Genomic DNA, 19,848 nt, shown 5'->3' with positions numbered 1-19,848 from the left:
CCCCACCCCCCGCTGCAATGGCTGCACGAGGCAGAGCTCACGCTGTTATCTGGAAAATCTTGGGGTACAGAATCCGGCTGCTCTGGTCCGCAGGAGAGCTCCTCTGCCAGGCGAACCGCGCTCGGCGCGTTCCGGAGAGCTGCCCCGTCTTTCTAGTGCACACTGCAGCACGAGAAACGCCGAGAGCACAAAAGGTTTCCGTCTCCCTCCCCTAACACAGCCTGTGCAGAAGGGCAGCATCTAAACCTGGAATTTACGCAACAAGCTCCTGCTCGCCGGGGATCTCCATCCTTCCCTTCTCCATCCTTCCCTGCGTCCTCGCTGCTCCGCCGGCCGCCGTGTCCCCTCACCAAGCCATCGCGCGTCCTTGCAGAGCGCTGCAGCGGCGGGCTTTGTCTGAAGGCAGCGAGCTCCAGGCTTGCCGTTCCACTCTCAGTCCTGTCTCCTGCTCTCGCATCGCCTGTCCCTCCCTTCTCCTCATCCTCTCACCCCTCCCAGCTCTTCCATCCGCCGCACGACAGCGAGCAGCCTTCGCAGCAGAAGCTGCAGGAGAGGGGAGGGAGACGGCAGCTTTATAACTCTCTAGTGGAAATTACTGACTTCTCAATATTTACTCAGTGATGGACTACACGGCTCGGGTTTGCAGCAAAAAATGACGTTACGGGTCTGCTTTGACAGTTCCAAGTGATTTGTGGCTGGCTCAGAATTAATTTATCGAGAGAGAGGTGAGGAGACTGCTCGCTGCCTACTACAGCGTTTCTGGAAGCAGTCGGGGTATTGGCAGGGGGAATGAAACCACAGCACTGCCTTCCTCCGAGCTCCTGAATCTCGTTTTTAAAAAATTACTTACTCTCCTCAGGCTTTTGTACACTCATAAATGTATTTCTGCTTTTAAAGGGAAACCTACAGTGACACCAAGTGCGGGCTTTCTGGTTTTAAAACCACTACACATCAAGACAAAATGAAGGGGGAGTGGGTATTTGGAGGGAAATGAATGGAGGGGTTCACTTTAAAAAGAAAAAGAGGAGAACAGACGCCCCAAAACATCCTAGGCTGAAAACGCCGAGGTCCAAAATACACTGACTATTTGCAGGTTAAGAGGATGACACAGGAGCAAATCCCAGTCCCTGTGACCCCCAGCAAGAGCCTGATCTCAACTTCTGCTTAAAACAAACTCCTAATTCGCAGCTCCATCCATTTCTCCTTATGCTCCACATTTTAGGAATCCTGCCTATAAAAGGTCTGCGCATGGCAGTGGGGAAACATCACTAGAGTCTAGTTAGAAATAACTTGAGCATTTAAAAGTTGCAAAACAAAAGCCAGGCAAGCAATGCAGCTCCTCCTGCAAGACATTTTTCAAGTGAGACAGCACGCTTCAAGGAAAACGGGAAAGGGAGAGGGCTACCAGGGCTCAGAAAGCTCCTTTCACAACTTATTGCTTCAATAATGCCCTTTGGTGCAAAGTTTGAGTCTGTTTGGAGGAAGAAATAAGTAGGTGGGCCACGTTGGACAAAAAGCATCACCGCGTTTGCTCACAGAAACTGGGAAATGTTTAACATAACCTGGTGTGGCCTGAAGACACGTGACCGAGCTTCTCCGGGAAGCAATATCTGCAAGTCCAAGCAAGCGTTGATGAAACCACCGTCCACACACAAAGTCAGCACAGAAGGCAACCCAGTCAGGCAGTTATTGCCACAGCTGGGGACGATCATCAGCTTCAATCCATTGAGGGGGGCTATAAACTCCGGCAGCACATTAGCCAAGATGGATAGGCACAGAGAATGTAGTCCTTAATGCCATCAGATGCAAGAAATACAGCCGGCATCCGACTTTACTGGAACTAAGATCAATTAGCCAAATGCAGATTGCTAACAAATTTCTCCCTCTTTTGTCAAGTAAAACACCGAGCACGTTCCTCATGTCTCCCGTCAGCCGCAGAGTTAACTCCCCAAGCCCCAGATGCATTCCCCAGCCAGTGCAGCACGCCTCCTGCCTGCAGCCGGCTGATTTATCGAGCAGAGACCACCCGTCTCCTCTATTTTTGGGGAGAGAAACGCCGCCTGACAAATCGCCGTAAGCCAGGGCGCCACACGCAGGTCTCTTGCCCGAGGCGAGACGCTGCAGCGCGGTGGGGTTGAGCTTCTGCTGCGAGACCTGGACTCCCCGAAGCCCTCTGACCCACCTCTGGAAGGAAGAGATGATCAAAAGTGGGTTGCTGGAGCTGAAGAAATGCATGACTGCAAAACAAACGTGCAGAGAGACACAGACTGAACTGTCCCCAGGCCAAAAAAACTCCTTTAAGGCAGAGGTTAGATGGGGTCTGGTATCCTTTAAGAGATTCCTTGATTCCCCAACCTCCGAAAAGCACTTACCAACACGCATCGGGGATAGACTCCTCCTTTCCTCCCGCCTATACCACCCCATCCTCAGGAAACACATTTGGAAGGTTTTCTTACAATCTCTGCCAGGAAATGAGAGGGTCGAACCTCAGTTGGCCAAGAAACAGATTCAAGCTCTGAGCTGTATAAAGACGCCAGGGTGTACCGAATTGTCTTATCTTCCGGGGGCCTCAGAAAGTTTAATGTGCTCATCCATGACATGGAAGTTTTGTTACCCTGTTTTATGGGGAAAAGCCTGATGGGACAGAAACCAGCCGTTTGCACAGATTTGTAGGGGAAGTCAGGCACAGCAGGGACCCAAAATCAAGCGTCTCAGGGCCTGGGCTTGTTCCAGCACAACCCCAAAGGTCCCTGCTCCCCCCAGACCCCAGTCACAGAATTTTCAGAGTTGGAAGGGACCTCTAGAGATCATCTCGTCCCACTCCCCTGCTGAAGCAGAACTGCCCAGAGCACATCCCTCAGGACTGCATCCAGGCGGGGCTTGAAAACCCCCAGAGAAGGGGACTCCACACCCCCCCGGGCAGCCTGTGCCACTGCTCTGCCACCCCAACCGTAAAGAAGGTTCTCCGTGGATTTGAACAGAACTTCCTCTGTTCCAACTTGCACCCATTGCCCCTCGTCCTGTCACTGGGAACCACCGAGAAGAGTCTGGCTCCATCCTCCTTCAGCCCACCCTTTAGATATTTGTAAGTAATAATAAGGTCTCCCCTCAGCCTTCTCTTCTCCAGGCTGAAGAGTCCCAGTGCTCTCAGCCTTTCCTCACACGGGAGATGCTCCAATACCTCAATCATCTTAGTTGCCCTTCGCTGGACTCTCTCCAGCAGTTCCCTGTCCCAACCGTCCCAGTCAGTTCTATGTAAAAACTGCATGTGTAAGCAGACTCCACACGTACATATCTCTGCAGTAGCTGCCAAGCAAGGCGTTTCACCTTTCCAGCCGAACTAACAATTCCAGACACCAAACTAGTCAGGAGCCCCAAATATCCTCAAAGCTCGCCCGTTTCTGGGGATGTGAGAGCATTTGGAAAGTTCCCTGCGGCTCCCTGCGCGTTTGTGATACGACCTGAAGCTGTAAAACAGCCCTTGCGACGTCCTGAGGAGCAAAAGCTAAACGCTGCTAGAAAACAAAAACGTGAGGGCGCGCACAGCCCGGGACAGCCTTCGCCCTCCCGGCGAGGGGCTGGCACAGCGCTGCCCGCTCCCGGGCTAGCGGCGCTCATAGGAAAGGACGGAGAAACCGGGAATACGTACAGCAGCTGACGTGCGTACGAGGCATCCCAACCCAAGCGTAACGCAGCGCAGCCCGTGGGAAAACACATGGCTTAAGGACGAGGCAGCTCCGGGGGCCGCCTGCTTCCAGCGCTGGGTGTCCATTTTGCTGAAAACTCCCCGCACAACGGCAGCTTTTGCTGAAGCGTTGGCTCCTCCTCTCCCCTCCATGTTAGACCTCTCCACTAACGATATCGATCCATCACACGAGCTGCTACGGCTACGGACCGGCTCAGGGAGGGGAGGGCTTGTCACAAAGCAGGATGCTAAAAGCAGTTGCCATCACATTAGACCCAAACCCACGCGCTGTTTCGCATCCCTCTGCAAAGGCATTTGACCCTAAAAATCCTAAGCCCTAATCAGTACGTAGTATCCAGGGCAGGCACAGGTTAAACTCCCACTGGGAAGGCACGGCGGATTCCTCCTCACCAAAGCGAAAACCCAAGTGACAAATGGATACGGGATAAGCTTTATTACGGGAAGCGTGAGCTGCGTGCGCGGGTACACATTAGCATCTCATCAAGAGGAGACGCTGCCCACCCGGCGCGGTTCAGATGCAGCAGTTTGGAGGTGAAGGATTTAAAAGGACAGAATCCCTCCCGGTGGCAGTTCTCCAGCACCCTCCATCACGCTGCCGCAAAGGCAAACGAGCTCTCCAGTTCTTCTTTTGTCTTTGCTCCTGATTTAGAGGCAGAGAAGGGAATTCGTGTCTAAAGTACGGGGGGGGGGAAGCGCCTGACCTGTACGCAGCCTCGGTTAGTGGATATCGGTACCCACAGGAATACTCAGACAAAGCCTAGCATCACCCACGTTGAGGCACGTGGCAGATTTACCACATCCAAAGAGCACGGCCACCACGACCACAGTGCTGACCCACAACTGGCATCACCCCAGTCCCGCTCCCAGCACAGCCGCTGCCCCAACAGAAGCGGCCGGGGGAGGACGATCCTTCCCCCTGTGGAGAAATCCAAGAGGCATCGGGAGATGGCCGTGTCCCCAGACAGGCAGGACTGTTCCCAGCTATTGGGACGGTGGCACCTGGTCAGCGAGAAGGACGGCACTGCCACAGCTGAACTGGTCTCACCATCAGAAAGTGTTTCCCATGACAACAATTCCAAGACGTAGATTTTCTAAAACGCTCGAGCAGCACATGACGTTTAGGCACCTTTGGTCCCCAGATGGCAGAGTTCATCGGCATCCGTTTAATCACGCCCTGTACGCTGTGTCTCGCTACAAACAGCTCCGTTTCAAAAGGCACCATTAAAGCCAAGCAATTATCTCCTCCTTTGCTGGTCAGGGACTCGGCTCCGTGCGGGAGACAGCGCTCCCGAGGACCCACGGCTCTGCCTGCAGCAGCGGGGAGGACGGGTTCCTCCAACCGCTGGTTTCCAGAATGAAGTTGCATCCCGGGAAGAAAAGAATTAAAATAAACCTCCCGAGCAACTCAGAAAGGTAAAAGCATTGAGACAGTCGGCTGGGAAAGGGGTCGGTGATTCCCCGGCTCTGCAAATGGCATGGAGACACATCTAGGGACATCTGCACCGCTATCAAAGCCTCCTTCCTCTACTAGTTCCACCTCCCCTTCACACCTCCTTTCCTCCAAAGGAGGCACAAAAAGTATAGGAAAAAAGCGATAAAATGACAAAAGGATCCCGCAGAGCCGATGGCGTCACTGCAGGAGCAACGGAGGAGGATTTTTAACTGAGATTTGGTTCTCTCCAGCGCTGTGGTCCGGATCCTGAACACAAACTCGGCACAGGGTTCGTTACTCCCCGTGTTCCGGCCGTCTCTGCTTACCACACTTATGGAAATGGAGTGTTTTAACCCGGGATCGTCTCCCTCAGCTCTGACGCTGCGCTGCGGAGATAAGAGTTATAATGGTTGCAAACATGGCTGGGGGAGGACGGTGCTCTGTTTGAGGAAAATCAATGCACTAAATGACACTACGATTCCTTCTTCATCTTGTTTTTTGGAAATTGGAAAAAGCGAAGACAAAACACACAACTAAATCATCTCACACACTATTTATAAAGTTTTGCTATAAAATTAATAAAACTACATACTTCAAGGTCATAGAAGTAGGTAGGTGAAATATATAGAAATAAGAAATTGTGATGAGTTTTATCTGATTTGAAGCAACGATAGGGCATCTAGAGTTTTACAGGTGGAAAGTTGGAGAAGAAATGCTAAAATATTCTGGTAAAGAAGGTTTTTGCTTGAAAATCGCTGCAATACTCCAGCTGCTCCAGACAGCTTGTTTTAGAGGCTGGGTGGCAGAAACTGCTCTTTACGCCTTATTCTATTGCAACCAACCTCAAACCGGCCCTCGGTAAGCTCCAGTTGAGACACACCGCCCGAGCAGGACCCTTCGCCCCGCGCAGGCTTTGCTCAAGCATTCCCTGTCCCCAAGAAATGCTCCTTAATCTGTGAAATACAAACAGCCCCTAAAGGGCACCGTCTCACACAACCCGACGTACACCGAACCCCCCCGAGCCCCACCAGCAGCCAGACAGCACCTCCGAGCCCACAACTCCCTCCGTGCCCGTGGAGCAGCTTTATTTCCAAACATGCCCAGCAGCGAGCGTGCAGCCGGGATGGGTGAACCGCCGTGGAGGTAACACGGATATTTAATAGCTTGGCTACAGTCACCCCGATGTCCAACTCAAAATACAAAATTCCCACCCCATCCTCCCGGGGCTGAAAGGATTTTGAGAGCCTTAAAGAATAAGATACGAGACTGTGGAGGGCTGTGGAGAGGTTCTGCTCCTTTCCAAAGGGACTGACCCGCACTTCCATAATGAAAAAAAAAAAAAAGCCCGAAAAAAAAAGAACATCTTGCTACTGCATTATGTATTTGAAACAAAAGCAAGATTGTCGTGGGGATTGCGAGACCAGCCAGAAGACAAATATGCAGCGGCTCCGTTTCAGACTGACTGCTTAAAGAAAATTTTGTTGCTATCCACCAGAGAAGAAGAGAAACTTGAGACAAACATATTCGGAAAGGCAGAGGAGAACTGTAAGCAATCAGTTCGACTTTCTCAGAGGCTATGTCGAGAACAACAGTAAGTGCAGGAGCCAGCATCAGTAGAAGTTTCTGTCCCTGGGATACTGGCTGCAGTCCTGACACCATCTTTCAGCTGCAAATCCAATTTTTTTCGTACGTGCGGAAAACCTGATCTTCCCCCTACACATCGAGCAAAGCCTAGTTGGGAAGTTTTAAGTAGGAGAACGCAGTGGTCGTGGGGCTGCGTGAGCAGGGGCGCCGCGTCAGCCATGCCGGAGCTGATCTTGCTGCCGCCAGCTTGCAGAAGCGCGCAGGGAACGTCCCAGACCCCCCCCACAAACCAGCAACTCTCATCTCCGCCTAAAGGGAGTCATAGGAGGACTATAAGGAGTCACTTCAGTTATTGGAAGGCACCATAAAAACTCCACAATTCTCAACAATAAGCCTTTGTTTAAAGCTATTCGAAGATGCAAAACATCACCTCAAAATTTACCATATTCTACTACGCCCCACAATTTATAAACAGGCAGTCTCAACAAGAAACAAGACCCCCTACACACACCCATTGCTGTCACTGGGTGAATATTAATCAACACTGGGGTAACTGGGGTTCTCCCCCTCACTTTTCCATCAGGCTGGGGGTACCGGCCGCAATGCTGGTCCCGTTTCCCCCGAAAGCCTGCAGGGAGCAGGAGAGCTGCGTTCTATAAAATTAAATTAATCTACCTAAGGGAGTATTGAATTAAAATCGCTGGTACCAGTACCGAGCGTTACGCTGGGAAGCCGAGGTCTGCTCCTGCTGTGCCAGAGCCTTCCCTTCCCTTCTGGGAGCCGCAGCAGGGTCGGGAGTGCGACAGGCAGGAACCGGCACCTTCTTTTTGTACAGAGCACAACCAAGACGGACACACGCGAGCCGGGTACGCTACCTGAGATCCTCTGCTGCTCCTGAGAAAAGTCAATGCCTTCGCCGATGGAACTCATGATTTTCTCAATCTGAAAATAAACAACAACAAACATAAAAAAAAAAAGCACATGCTGAATTATTCATAAAGCCCGAGGAAAAGGTAAAGGCAGCCCCGGGGTTTCACCCGCCACGTGACTGCCGAAGAAATCCAGGAAAGGATGTTAAGATACCTCTGACCCAGACAAGGTACCCTTAACACCTCGCCTGGAAAAGTCTTCGTAAGGATGGGTGACTTGGAAGGGATGGGGAGAGGTTGGGAATCCACGGAGCCTTCCCTTCCACGGCTCGCCAGTGCCTGAGAGCACACAGCTCCAACGAAACCGTCCCTCTGGAGCACAAAGCCGGGGAGAAGGAAAGGAACCCCGAACTCCTCGGCTCACCCTGTACAAACATGCAGCCCCACCTCCACCAGCAGCAAAGCCCGACGCGCGCAGCTCGCTCACTCTTTCGCAGCGTACAAAGTAAACTTGGCGTCACCTCAGCCTGGGGTTTGTTGGGTATTTTTGATGGTTTGTTTTTTGTTTTGGTTTTGGGTTTTTTTTAAAGCATCACATTTCCCAACGCTGCGCACAGACGCTGCGCTCCTCACCGCTTCTCGCTCACTCTTTCGCAGCGTACAAAGTAAACTTGGCGTCACCTCAGCCTGGGGTTTGTTGGGTATTTTTGATGGTTTGTTTTTTGTTTTGGTTTTGGGGTTTTTTTTAAAGCATCACATTTCCCAACGCTGCGCACGGACGCTGCGCTCCTCACCGCTTCCACTGAGAGCAGAGATGCTTAGAAATAGTTTGAGAACAGATCCAAGTCTGCAAAAGCGGCAGCATCGTGGGGGCAAATGCCTTAACTACCCAGGAGAGGGAGCTAAAGACAATTTCATCCCCTGATTTAAGCGATTCCCAGTCAATAGCTCAAGGCAAACCTCATGCAATTAAGGGAAAAGGTAAAAACCACTGCCTGAGATGGTGTCTTTTCAAGTCCACTTAAGAGTTGTGTATAAATGACTGCATTTGCCACAAAAAAAAAAAAAAAAAATTAATACAAGTTGTAATTTTCATACAACCTACAGGATACTTCCTTAAATGAGAATAGAAACTTTTCAAAAACAATCCTTGAGCAGAATTTGTAAGTCAAGACTTTCTAATACAGTGCTACAGAGGGAAAACTGACAGCGACAATTACTAGATTAATTCTGTTAAGATGAAAGATGTGATAAATTGCACCTCAGTTAGTCAATTCTGAATTTTCAATAATCTAAAGCACGAAAGCCCATTATTTTCCATGGAGCAATGAGACACTGAAGAGGCTCAGGTCTGGCTGCTTACCCCAGTCTTCAATCTATAACCGAGCAGGAAACTAAAAAAAAAAAAAAAATAAAAAAAAAAAAAGAAAAGAAAAGAGAGTCCACAGTGAGAGATTCCTGAACAGAAATCTCCCAAGAAAATACTCCTCCGAGGCACTTCAGAGCAGTTGCTTGATACATTGACTGGCAACAGAGAGCTGGGGGGAAAATAAACTTCAACTCTTACACTACTTTTTTTATTATTTTTTTTTTCCCTTTCTGGTCTTTTAAGGACAGATTTAGGGAAGGAGTCCAAGTTTTCCCAGACCTCGTCCCCCAGGCGCCTGTGCAGTGCCTGCATCCCAGCGCGATGCTCTGCTCGCTGCAGCTGCAGGAGCTCCCCAAAGTGTCCGGCCGGCGAATGGGGCTCCTGGAAACCCCGCGGGGAGTCCAGAGCTCCACTTCCCATCAAAATCGACGGCGGTTTGAAGCTGAACTCCACTAGGGAGAGGTTCTTTTTGGTGAAACAAAAAGCCCCAGCCAGTCTTAAAAGGCTCCTGCCAAGTCAGATCTCCAATGAAGTCCTTCTTGCTGGCGGGGAGCAGCCCCGCAGTGCACTGGGAGCGTTCAACCTCACCAGGGAGAAGGCATTCACGCCATCTACAGAAGAATCATTAAAGGATGCGGATCCTCTGCCCCTAGAAAACCATGAAGATGAGCACTTCTGCTGGGCTGGAAATGCAGCTAATATTAGTTTATTGGGAGCTTTGAAGACCAGCCTGAAAAAAACCCCAATAATCCAAATTCAAACATGCATGGAAGAAAAGTGAAGTATGTCCTGAAAAGAGCTTTCAGCTAAAGGACGGGCTGTGAAAGGGCTGGATGTGCAGCTCCTGCCATGGGCACGCTGCCCGCAGGACCTCTGGCAACAACGCTCATCGCTCCTCTGCCCCCAGACCTAACCCGAGCTCGAGCACGACCTTTGCCAAAAGCCCTGGGAGACAGCCGAGCCCCGTGCCGGGATCGCCGTGGGGCTGCCGGGGCCGGGCAGGGCATGGACAAAGCCCGGACACCACCAAACGCCGGGCCGAGGGGCAGCAGAGGGGGAGGATGAGCGATCAGATCCCCGGTGCCATAGGAGGGTAAAAACACCAAAGGAGAATCGATACGATAGCCCGGGACGTGAAAGCTTTTACTTGCAGAAGACAAGTCATTCAGAACTTTAATCAAAACCCGTGAGCTAACTGTACCAGAAATGGGATTTTGCGTTTTATGCTCAAGTTTAAAAAGATGCAATAAAAAAAAAAAAATTAAAAAAAAAAAAAAATGAGGCCACAGAAAAGAAAAAAATAGCCCGACTGCAAGTAGACAGAGGCAGCCCTTAAATGACAAAAAAAAAAAAAAAAAAAAAAATCAAACACAGACAGGGTGGTTCATTTTGCAACCGCTCACATCCCCAGCTGTTGCTTCAGACAGAAATGACACAGCTCGTCATCGGGTCATCCCATCGCGCCGGCTCCGCTCACTGTGGCTGACTGAGGAAGCCCCAGAAATACAGCTTTGAGAGCTGCCAGAAAAAGTTGGGATTTTTTTTTGTCAGCTAACCTAAGGCTCCTGTGTAAATCGGCAGCTCTGCACTATCAGCAACAGAAATGTGGGATCAGCTAAACCAGAACCAGTTAAGAGGAAAAAAATTGAATTTAAAGTCTGCCTTGCGATGCTGAGCTTTTCTCCGACCCCAATTACGCCTTTTAACTGTTCCCCTCCGTTGGAGGCATTTGTGGCAGTCACCTTCCCTCCATCAGCTCCTCTCCACGGGCTCGGTTGTAAAGAACTTCCCCATTTCTCATTAGTTGTGACGGAGCCCGAAGGATGCGCGAGCGATGCAGCAGCTTCTGCTCCAGCCTGCAGCCAACGTGAAGTAACTGAAAAGCACTGATTGCCTCCTATTTCTCAGCAGAGGTTACGGACTGGGACCCAGCGGTAACCCAGGGCTCACAATGCATGTTTTTACCAGTCACCATTTCGGCAAGAACCCCCTGGTTTTATCTGTTTTCGCCCTTCCGGAGCAGCAAACGTTCCCCAGCAAAGCTCTGGAATTTCACGGTGCCCTTACGTATCGTCAGCACAGAAAGGCCATGCAGGACTGGAGGGAAAAAGAGGGATGGTGCACAACACGTCTCGTTTCCAAATCAGACCCAGGGCTTTGGTACGGACTGTTTTATCCCCCTCCGCAGACAGGCACCCAACCCGAGCAGGATTTTTGGGATACTGCCACAACCCCGAGGGCTCGCTGCAGAATTTGGGTCTTGAGGTCAATTCAGTTCAAGCTCCAGCAGTTTAAAGGCATTAAGCTTTGAAGATTTATGTCAATTAGCTTCATTACAAGGTGTATTTCTAAGCTGGAGCCGCTCTTCTACCTACTGTCTGGGATCTTTATCTAAAAGACATTTACTTCAGTGGATCTGAGAGGTTCTTGAAGCAAGAATCGCCTGGTTCCAGACCAGCTTTTTCTATAACCAGTCACCAAGAGAGGAAAAAAAAGAGAAGAAATAGGTGGGGAGAGAGGGAATAGAGGAGGAGGAGAAAAGCGTGTTTGTTCAAGCAGCCCCGGCTCCCCCCGACTGTCTCCCAGCAACAGAGGCAAAGCGCCGCGCGGATCTCTTACGCTGTGCCGGGACCCGGCTCTGACGACGTGCGGGAACCGCCGCCGGCGCTGCTGGGGAAGGCAAAGAGCACAAGAGCATGTTTCGGTGGCAGATTCAAACCCCACATTTGCAGCCCCTCTTTGGTCAGAGCTACGACTCTGAACGCTGTTTGGCGGGAGGCAGGTAAGCGCCCTCCCAGCGGATGCTCATTACAAAAAAAAACAAACCCCAAACCCCATTTATTTCCCAGCATTTTTGCATCGGTAGAACCAGCGTTTCGCCCTCCCCCATCACACTCCGTGCTTGGGAGCCCTCTCCCACCCTTCCCCACCTGCAGGTTCGCTCTTTCACAATGCAGGATGAAGAAGAGAGAGTTTTAACTTGATTTTAAGAAAGGTCGGCTGCTCTGCTGCGTTTCCCGCGGGGAAGAAGCAACGCCTGCTGCAGTAGTATGGCCCTGGAGAGGAGGGTGCAGGATAAAAGGACCCCCCCACACTAATTACTTCCTTTAAATGTAGATAAGAGTTTTCTAAAATCAAGTTCTCCCCCACGTGTGGAGGTAACAGGTGCCCAAAAGCTGCAGAGAAGAGGACAGTGTGAATCCAGATGACGACCCGCTCCGCTCTCCGAGGACCGGATGGGATCCTCTGCCCAGGGCAGGTCGCCACGGTCCGACACCGTGAAAGATTTGCTTCCTTCCTTCCCTGCATCCCTTTTTCCATAGTTGGCTTCAAAGCGCACATTAGCTCTGGGTGCCAGGCCAAGTTCACGTCTCTCCATGGCGCTGCCCTCCCCTAATACGAGAGGGATTTGATGCTTTCCAGGTTTGGTCCCCGGCACTGACAGCTCTGCGCTCAAAACACAGCGGAGAGGACTTGCAGGTGCTTCTTCGGTGCGAACACACCCACGAGCTTTTCCTCAAAAGCAGAGAACTGCCTCGTGCTATATAAAACTGAACGGTAATGAAATAATCACGTGGCAAAGGATGACCTTTCACAACCCATCCTTTGCTAAACATGAGTTTGAGCCGGAGGAGGTCACGGTTACGCACAGTCAAAACTGTATTACAATGAACGCAAAGGGAAATAATCCCGCTTCATGCCCTCGGCTCTCCACGAAGAGAAAACACTCTCCTAAGTCACACACCAACTCCAACACCGTTTCATGGCCGATCAGCTTGGTTTAACCGTTAAGAGGTTGCAAAGTTAAGGATATGGGGGAAGGACACACACCTAAAGAGGTGTCCTGGTTTGAGGTAAAACAGAACCAATTTTGGTCAGTAACTTCGCTTCTTAGCTGGGCCTCTCTAACAACTGAAATTAACAGCACATTGTGCAGACAGTGTTCACTCTCTCAGGGTGATAAGACCTATGTTTATAGCTGATGCCCAGGCATGGTGTGCAGCGAGGCTCTTGCTTATACTTATTGCTATAACAACCAAGGCCAACCAACTTTGTTGTTTGCCCCGTTGGAGGGTCGGAAGTGGAAAAGCATAGTGGGGTCCCACCTGCGGGGAGGAGCGGACAGGACAGGTGACCCAAAACTGACCAACGAGGGTATTCCATCCCATCTGCCTCATGCTCAGTATAAAGGCTGAGGGATCGAAAGGTCAGCTCTCCTGAGTCCAGCCTGGGCCTGCCCCAGTGCCAGCCGGTGTCGTGATTGTCATCTCGGGAGCTTGATACGGTTTTGTATATATTTCATTATTATTTTTTTAATAATATTATTAATATTTCATTAAAGTAGTTTAGTTCCTTCTAAACTCGTAAGTCTCTTTTTCCTCCTCTGCCCCTCTCTCTGAAGAGGGGTAGAGGAGAGCATCTGTCGGTCCCATCTGGGGTCCTCCAGGTCCCCAGTAACCAATTTGGCCTAAACCACGACAAGAGGGAATGAACGCTTTAAAGCATCCCCATCCTCTGCAACCACTCCTCAGCTGCTCTCTGCGGCGCTAAGATGGGGCTGGAAGAGAAGACACCGTGAAAACAGCCTACGCTACAGTTTTTCAGGCTGTTCTTTCCCAGTGGTTAATTATTAAAATACAAAAATACCATGTTTAAATATAGCGTTGCGGTTCAGACTTAGTTGTAGCCTGAACACTCAGTTCCGATTTGTTTTGGCTTAACCTGTTTTTTTCCACTGAAGCACCAAGCGTCTGGCCCTGAGCAGGTCGTGGGGTGGGTTTGGGCGGGGGGGTTGATTTATTAATATTATTTTTTGACACCCACAGAAATAAAGCCACAAAATCCTTTTGCCTCCCAAAATTAATACAGTCATATCTGCTGTTCCTAATCCAGAGGGGTATCTGGCACCACGCTATAAAGATATTTTAGCCACTGAAGCCTGAAACCCTACCAAGACAGCAGCCAAACTATTGCGAAGTTCAATACTCTGGGAGAAGGAAAGGCTGCAGGGATGGGAGAGAGCCCTTCAGCAACCCCCGAAGCACGGGGTGCGATGAGAAGGAGTTGCAGAGCAGTTACCAGGACTGAAGCACACTGATTTATTTTCACATTTGCCTACGTTTATGCCGAAGAATAAAAATACCCCGAAAAAAGGAGCTGGGTGCGGCTGAGAGTCACTCCGGGGCTGGGGAAGTGGTAAGCAATTCCACGCAGGCAGGCAGCCACGAAAACATAGCAACTGGCAATTTACTCCAAAACAGAACTTTATCTTAAAACAAACTATCCCGAGCGACTGAGTTCTGATTAATGGAGAAAAAGGTATTTGTTTGTAGAAGGCCGGTAAAAGCCAAGCCAGCTTGGAGGACAGGCTGGACGCTGAGGTTTGTTCTGCCGGCAAGACGGAGAACGTTTCAACAGCGGAGTCCTGCAAAGTAATTCCCCACCTCGCAGTAACTCCTCCGCACTCATGGCAGAAGCATCTAACGGCTTTCCACGTGAGCAGGATGCAGCGTATCTCCTTTCCCCCAATACCACCCTGCATGACCAGCAGGAGACCCACAGATGGACGGGTCCCACACCTTCTGTGAAGACACTGGTGCCAGGAGGCGGGTGTCAAAGCCTCCAGGGACCCTTCTCCTCCTCCTCATCCTCGGAGGACACGCATGGTCCGGCAGAGGCTCCGCTCCGCAGCCTCGATGCGCTGCATTTCCACTCCCCTGCCCTGATGGACGTGAAGCCGCCGTGCCCATATTCATCTCTCCAGTTTTTCCTCCCCAGAGCCAACGCTGACGTCTGGAGCCAGCCAGTCCGTTGAGAGAGACGGAGCACGATTAAACAAGTCCTGGGGTCTTTTATCACCAAAATAAAAGACAGCTTCATGCAACACAAGCTGTCTGCAGCAGCTCATTTGCATGCAGGGAAAGGAAGCTTCATTCAGAAAGCCCAAAAATCGAGCGGCGCTCCATTAGCGCGACACTCACCCATGTTCAGGGGTGTCTTTATGCTCCTGGAGCTTTCTGGAAGGGGCTTAGTAAAACCTCACCAACGGCTGCAAAGCCCTTACAGTGACCAGCAGTATAAACGCACAAGTTTTGTGCTCGAGTCTCCGCATGCGGCATCAGCGACTCCCAAGGACATAGCAAGGTTGTCCTGAGAGAAGGAAAAAAAAAAGAAGATATATACGGGTGCACGCCAGCATTTGGATGACCAGATATTGCTGAGAGCTACAGCTCTCCTACCCCCGCCGGTTTACAAGCAGGGTTTCCCCCTCCCTCCATCCCCTCCCAGACCAGAGCATCCCCCGGCTTCGGACAAGGATCGGCAGCGCCGCAGACGCAATGTCCCACGTCCCCGACCAAGCTCCAGGCTCGGAGCCCCACAGACCAGCTCCGTTTGGACTCAAACGTGCGGTTCCCCACTTTGAAACGCCGGCGGCCGAGCAGGAGGGTGGGTTCGTGTGTGTTGAGGTGTGTTGAGGTGGTTGGAAGTGCGCCTACGGCACCAGGCTGCGTCGGCCAACCTCTCCACGCAGCACGCGCTCTTCCCAACACCTCCCTCACACACGCACGCGCTCCTTTGGGGGAAGCTTATTTCCAAGAAGCCAAATATTACCATTAAAATCCAAATATGGCTTGATATAACAAAGGAGAGCCCCTTTGATGCTCTTATGCTGGAAAACAACAGCTTTTAGAGTTAACTCGCGGGTGCTGAAGAAAAACTCCAAGGAAGTGTTTTCCCCTTAAATCACTATAACAACTTCAGACTTGTTAAATCAGGTATGAACAGAACAAGACGTAACAGATTGCTTTCTTCTACTGCTCTGCATGGGCTCCTCACTGCATCAGCCCCTGATACCCGGGCAGCCTGAACAGATGATAACTACATGTTATCATCTCGGCACGATTTCGAGTTGAAGGTGTGTCTGTGCGTGCGCACACACACAGGTAACTACAGCATGTTGCCTCTGGGAACCAAACCAGCAGAAAACAACCTTTTTTTTTTCCTCTTTGAGGTGCTTTCTGTGGTTCAGGAGCTCACCCAAAGGTGACAGCAGCATCCCCACCTCTGCCACACGGAGGGACCGTCAGCTCATGCCAGCCCCAAGAGCGTTAGGCGATGGTGAAACAGGGTTTCTCCTCAAAACCTCTCCTGCCCGGTGCTTCCCACGCTCACCTTCCCCTACGATACCATTTCTGGTGCCACACGCCATCGCCCACCTCTTTCTGAGCTCTGCACGTAGCAAGGAAAAACCCCGCGTGGGGTCAATGCCTTCTGCTTCCTCCGTGGCTCCTTCCCAAACCGGCAGCTTAAAATCACCAGCCCAGAAGCCTGATGCCGAGGAAGATAAGGTAGAGCACGCCCGCACATGCGTCAAAGGAACAGTAACGCTGAGCAATAAAGTTATTCAGATAAAAGTCTATAATTAAATAAAAACACACAGAAACAAATGGCGCGCTATCTGCCATATGTATGGTATTAGTGCACTATAATGACACCCTGCAGCATAAGCATAATTAAGAATATCTCAGGATTCCCATTATAAATCCTTATTATTAAGGGGTTCATAACCTATTGTACAAACTCGCCTGGGGCTACAGCTCGGCAGACAAGATAGCAGTTCCAGCAGCATATTTTATTCTTGAAAGCTACTTACAAAGTTGGGTTTAAAGGCTATCAGTATTTTAAATTTCTGCAATTCCAAGTAAGTGTCAAGGGTTAAGACTTCATTATTTCTAAGATTCCGCAACTGAGGGATGGGGCAGATTTGGTTTAAAATTATTAAAAAAAAAAAACCCAGACAAGCTGCTTCTGCAGTTTAAAAACCCTTTTAAGCACAACAAACACCCGCAATGACAAAGCGACCAGCCTCATTACAGCCCAGCGGGACAGCTCTGAAAAGCGAGGGAGAGAAAATAAGGGTGTATTAGGTCAGTGGACGACGCTGGGGGAGAACAGAACAATTCCATCCGATGCTTCCACTTCGTACCGACACCTCGGCAACAAACCCCAAATACGGCAAAGGGAAGATCAACCACGAGCGGGTACGGTTGCCTGAAAAAAGATGATCGCTGCTGCACGCAAAGCCTGACTGTCGCCTCAACAGCGCGGTTGAAAGTCTGTGTCAGACAGTAACGAGGTGACTCTGGCTGAACACGGGACGCTGCTCGCCATTCCCAACCGATTTATGGATTTTTCTAGTAAATAAGAACAAGTTATTTTGGGGTTGCTGGGAGGAAAAAGAAAGCAGAGCTATTTAATGAAGATTTAGGATTTTCTTTTTTAATGGCTGACTCGTGAAATCATCTCCCGAGAGATGCGGCGTGCGGTCCGCAGGGGAGGGAAGAGGTCAGCACGAGCAAATGACTCAAGTAGCAATTGCACAACGGTGCTGAACACCAACACTCTGTGCCAGAGCCACGGACTGAACAAAAAAACAGCTTTAATGAGCCTTTTTGAGACCCCACCTGGAATACTGAGACCCCCCCCTGCAGTGCTGCCCCCAGCTCTGGAGCCCCCAACATAGGAAAGACATGGACCTGTTGGAGCGGGGCCAGAGGAGGGCACGGAGATGCTGGGAGGGCTGGAGCACCTCTGCTGGGAGGACAGGCTGGGAGAGTTGGGGGGGGTCAGCCTGGAGAAGAGAAGGCGAAAAAGGGGAGACCTCAGAGCCCCTTCCAGTGCCTAAAGGGGCTCCGGGAGAGCTGGGGGGGACTTGTTACAAGGGCATGGAGTGATGAGGGGGACGAAGGGGAATGGCTTCAAAGTGGAAGAGGGCAGATTTAGATTAAATATTAGGAAGAAATTGTTGACTGTGAGGGTGGTGAGCCCCTGGGGCAGGTTGCCCCGAGAAGCTGTGGCTGCCCCATCCCTGGAGGTGTTCAAGGCCAGGTTGGACGGGGCTTGGAGCAACCTGGGCTGGGGGGAGGTGTCCCTGCCCAGGGCAGGGGGTGGGACTGGGTGGTCTTCAAGGTCCCTTCCAACCCAAACCATTCTGTGATTCTATGATCTCAAAATTAATACCCAATTTGCACCACAACTCCTGTAAACGGCGATAATGCCCCGTAGCTGACACTTGTACATTTTCCAGGCTTCACGGTAACCGCGCTTGGCAGAGCTCCTCCTGAGTCTCATTTCAAGTTTAGGAGACTCGCGGTGAAATGACACCTCAGACCACTTTCCCAGCAGCCACGCTGACATGAAGTCCACTACATTTGAAGTGCTGCTTCACGTTTCTTAGCGGCATCTCTAAGCCCTTGATGCTCTCCCAGCCCAGAAAAGAGGGGCACGGCGTGCGCCCAGGGTCGCACGTTGAACTCACCGCAGGTTCCAACCATTCTGTAGAGTCCCAAGAAGCGAGGTTTGATGTGACAAGAGCACAGATAACAACAGAGGGGCCAAGACCAACAGAAAGGCAGGCAGCTTTTGTAAAAATCAACATGATACAGACTCAAAACACCCCCGCGCTCAGGGCGCTCGCAGGCAGCGGGCAAGCCAAGAAGATGCTGTGTGCCGACATTCATCTGGGAGACAATATAGCAGGTGCCCCGTTAACGAGCAATTAGGTCCTGCCCGCTTCGCTGTTTATCCCGCTGATGCAAGACGCAAGCGATACAAGGCATTTTCCCCAGAAAAGTCTTTGGTTAATGGATACCCGATGGTACTAACTGATATCGCACCGCTGAAGGTGGAAGCACGGCTGCTTAGACCCAGGTGGGATACGGGAACAGAGGGATGGCCGGATCGTAGCGTCCACCAGGGACCCAGCTGCAAATACTAAGAGTGGGAGAAGGATCTGGGACAATACCTGCTGGCTCCTTAGCGCAAATGTAGTCCTGGGAACTTTGGATCCGGGCCACGGATCTCATTTCTAGATTGGTGACAGCACATAAACCACTTCTGGTTTAGTTTATGATGCTTCGGCTGATGTTCTCAACCTCACCATCCCATAGAGCAGAAGCCTCATATTTCATCGCTCAATATATTCTGCGTATAGAAAAGATACCAGCCTCTGTTATGAACTCAGCATAACAAATACCAAACGCCCGGAAAACAGAATGCTCAATGTGTTAATTCAAACCCAAACTACAAAAGGCAGTCATCTGAGGCACGTTTCAACACTTGAACTTCAGAGTTCCCATGCTACGTCCTCCTCCAGCAGCTTGTGCTTTCCACACACAACGCGAGGACTCAATAAATTTGGTATTTATTTCAAGACATCCTGCAACTGTCCATCAGTGATAAAGGCGTATGCATTTTCTGGCTTCATACGGTCTCTGAGAAACTAATTTGGATCGGGATCAGGGATTGTTGCTTCATAGCACCCTCCAGTTTGTGTTTCTGTACAAATCCCCAAATTACAAATCTGAACACATACCAAAAGGAAAGGAACTGATGGTATGAACTTGTATTTCACAACCAGTGCGTGGTGGATTTGCGGTTTCAGAGCCCTCCAAATATTAATGGGTTTTTTTGACAAACACCCAGTAAAATTCAACGTTAACGTGACAAGATGGCCAAAGGCAACACCGCATCTGCTCAAAACAGTGCAATGGCCGGACGCTGGTTATTTTGAACTCAATAATAAAAGGCAAAAACCTTTTAAGAATATCAAATCAGCTCACTGCCTTCACAGTGACATCTTCACACTCTCACGTCCTAACGCTCAAAGCCGAAAATGACGTTCGGCTCTCGGTGCAAAGGTGCTCTCCAGCGCGCAGGATGCAACACAGCACAGTGATGCCTCTTTGGAGACTGCAGATAGAGCTACAGAAACGCCTTTTTAAAAAAAAAAATAAATAAAAGCTTCTCAAGTGCTGAAAGATGCAAAGTGGAAGAGAACATAATGGGAGGCTGAATTCAGTGAGGATAGCGAGGCCGGACATTCCTG

The 19,848-nt window shown here is 50.4% G+C and overlaps 1 protein-coding gene across 1 annotated transcript in view; it reads right to left on the bottom strand.

The window, feature by feature from the left end:
* ANKS1A (ankyrin repeat and sterile alpha motif domain containing 1A) overlaps positions 1 to 19,848 on the bottom strand; it is an 88,788-nt gene that overhangs the window by 27,069 nt on the left and 41,871 nt on the right. The window contains 1 exon segment of the mRNA XM_009888323.1: positions 7,598 to 7,664. Within this exon segment, the coding sequence (XP_009886625.1) occupies positions 7,598 to 7,664 (67 nt within the window).

The sequence above is a fragment of the Charadrius vociferus genome, unplaced genomic scaffold, assembly GCF_000708025.1.
Source record: "Charadrius vociferus isolate BGI_N301 unplaced genomic scaffold, ASM70802v2 scaffold266, whole genome shotgun sequence".
Taxonomy (NCBI): domain Eukaryota; kingdom Metazoa; phylum Chordata; class Aves; order Charadriiformes; family Charadriidae; genus Charadrius; species Charadrius vociferus.
Note: the sequence above shows the minus strand (reverse complement) of the source record. Positions and strands in the feature narration are given on the sequence as shown.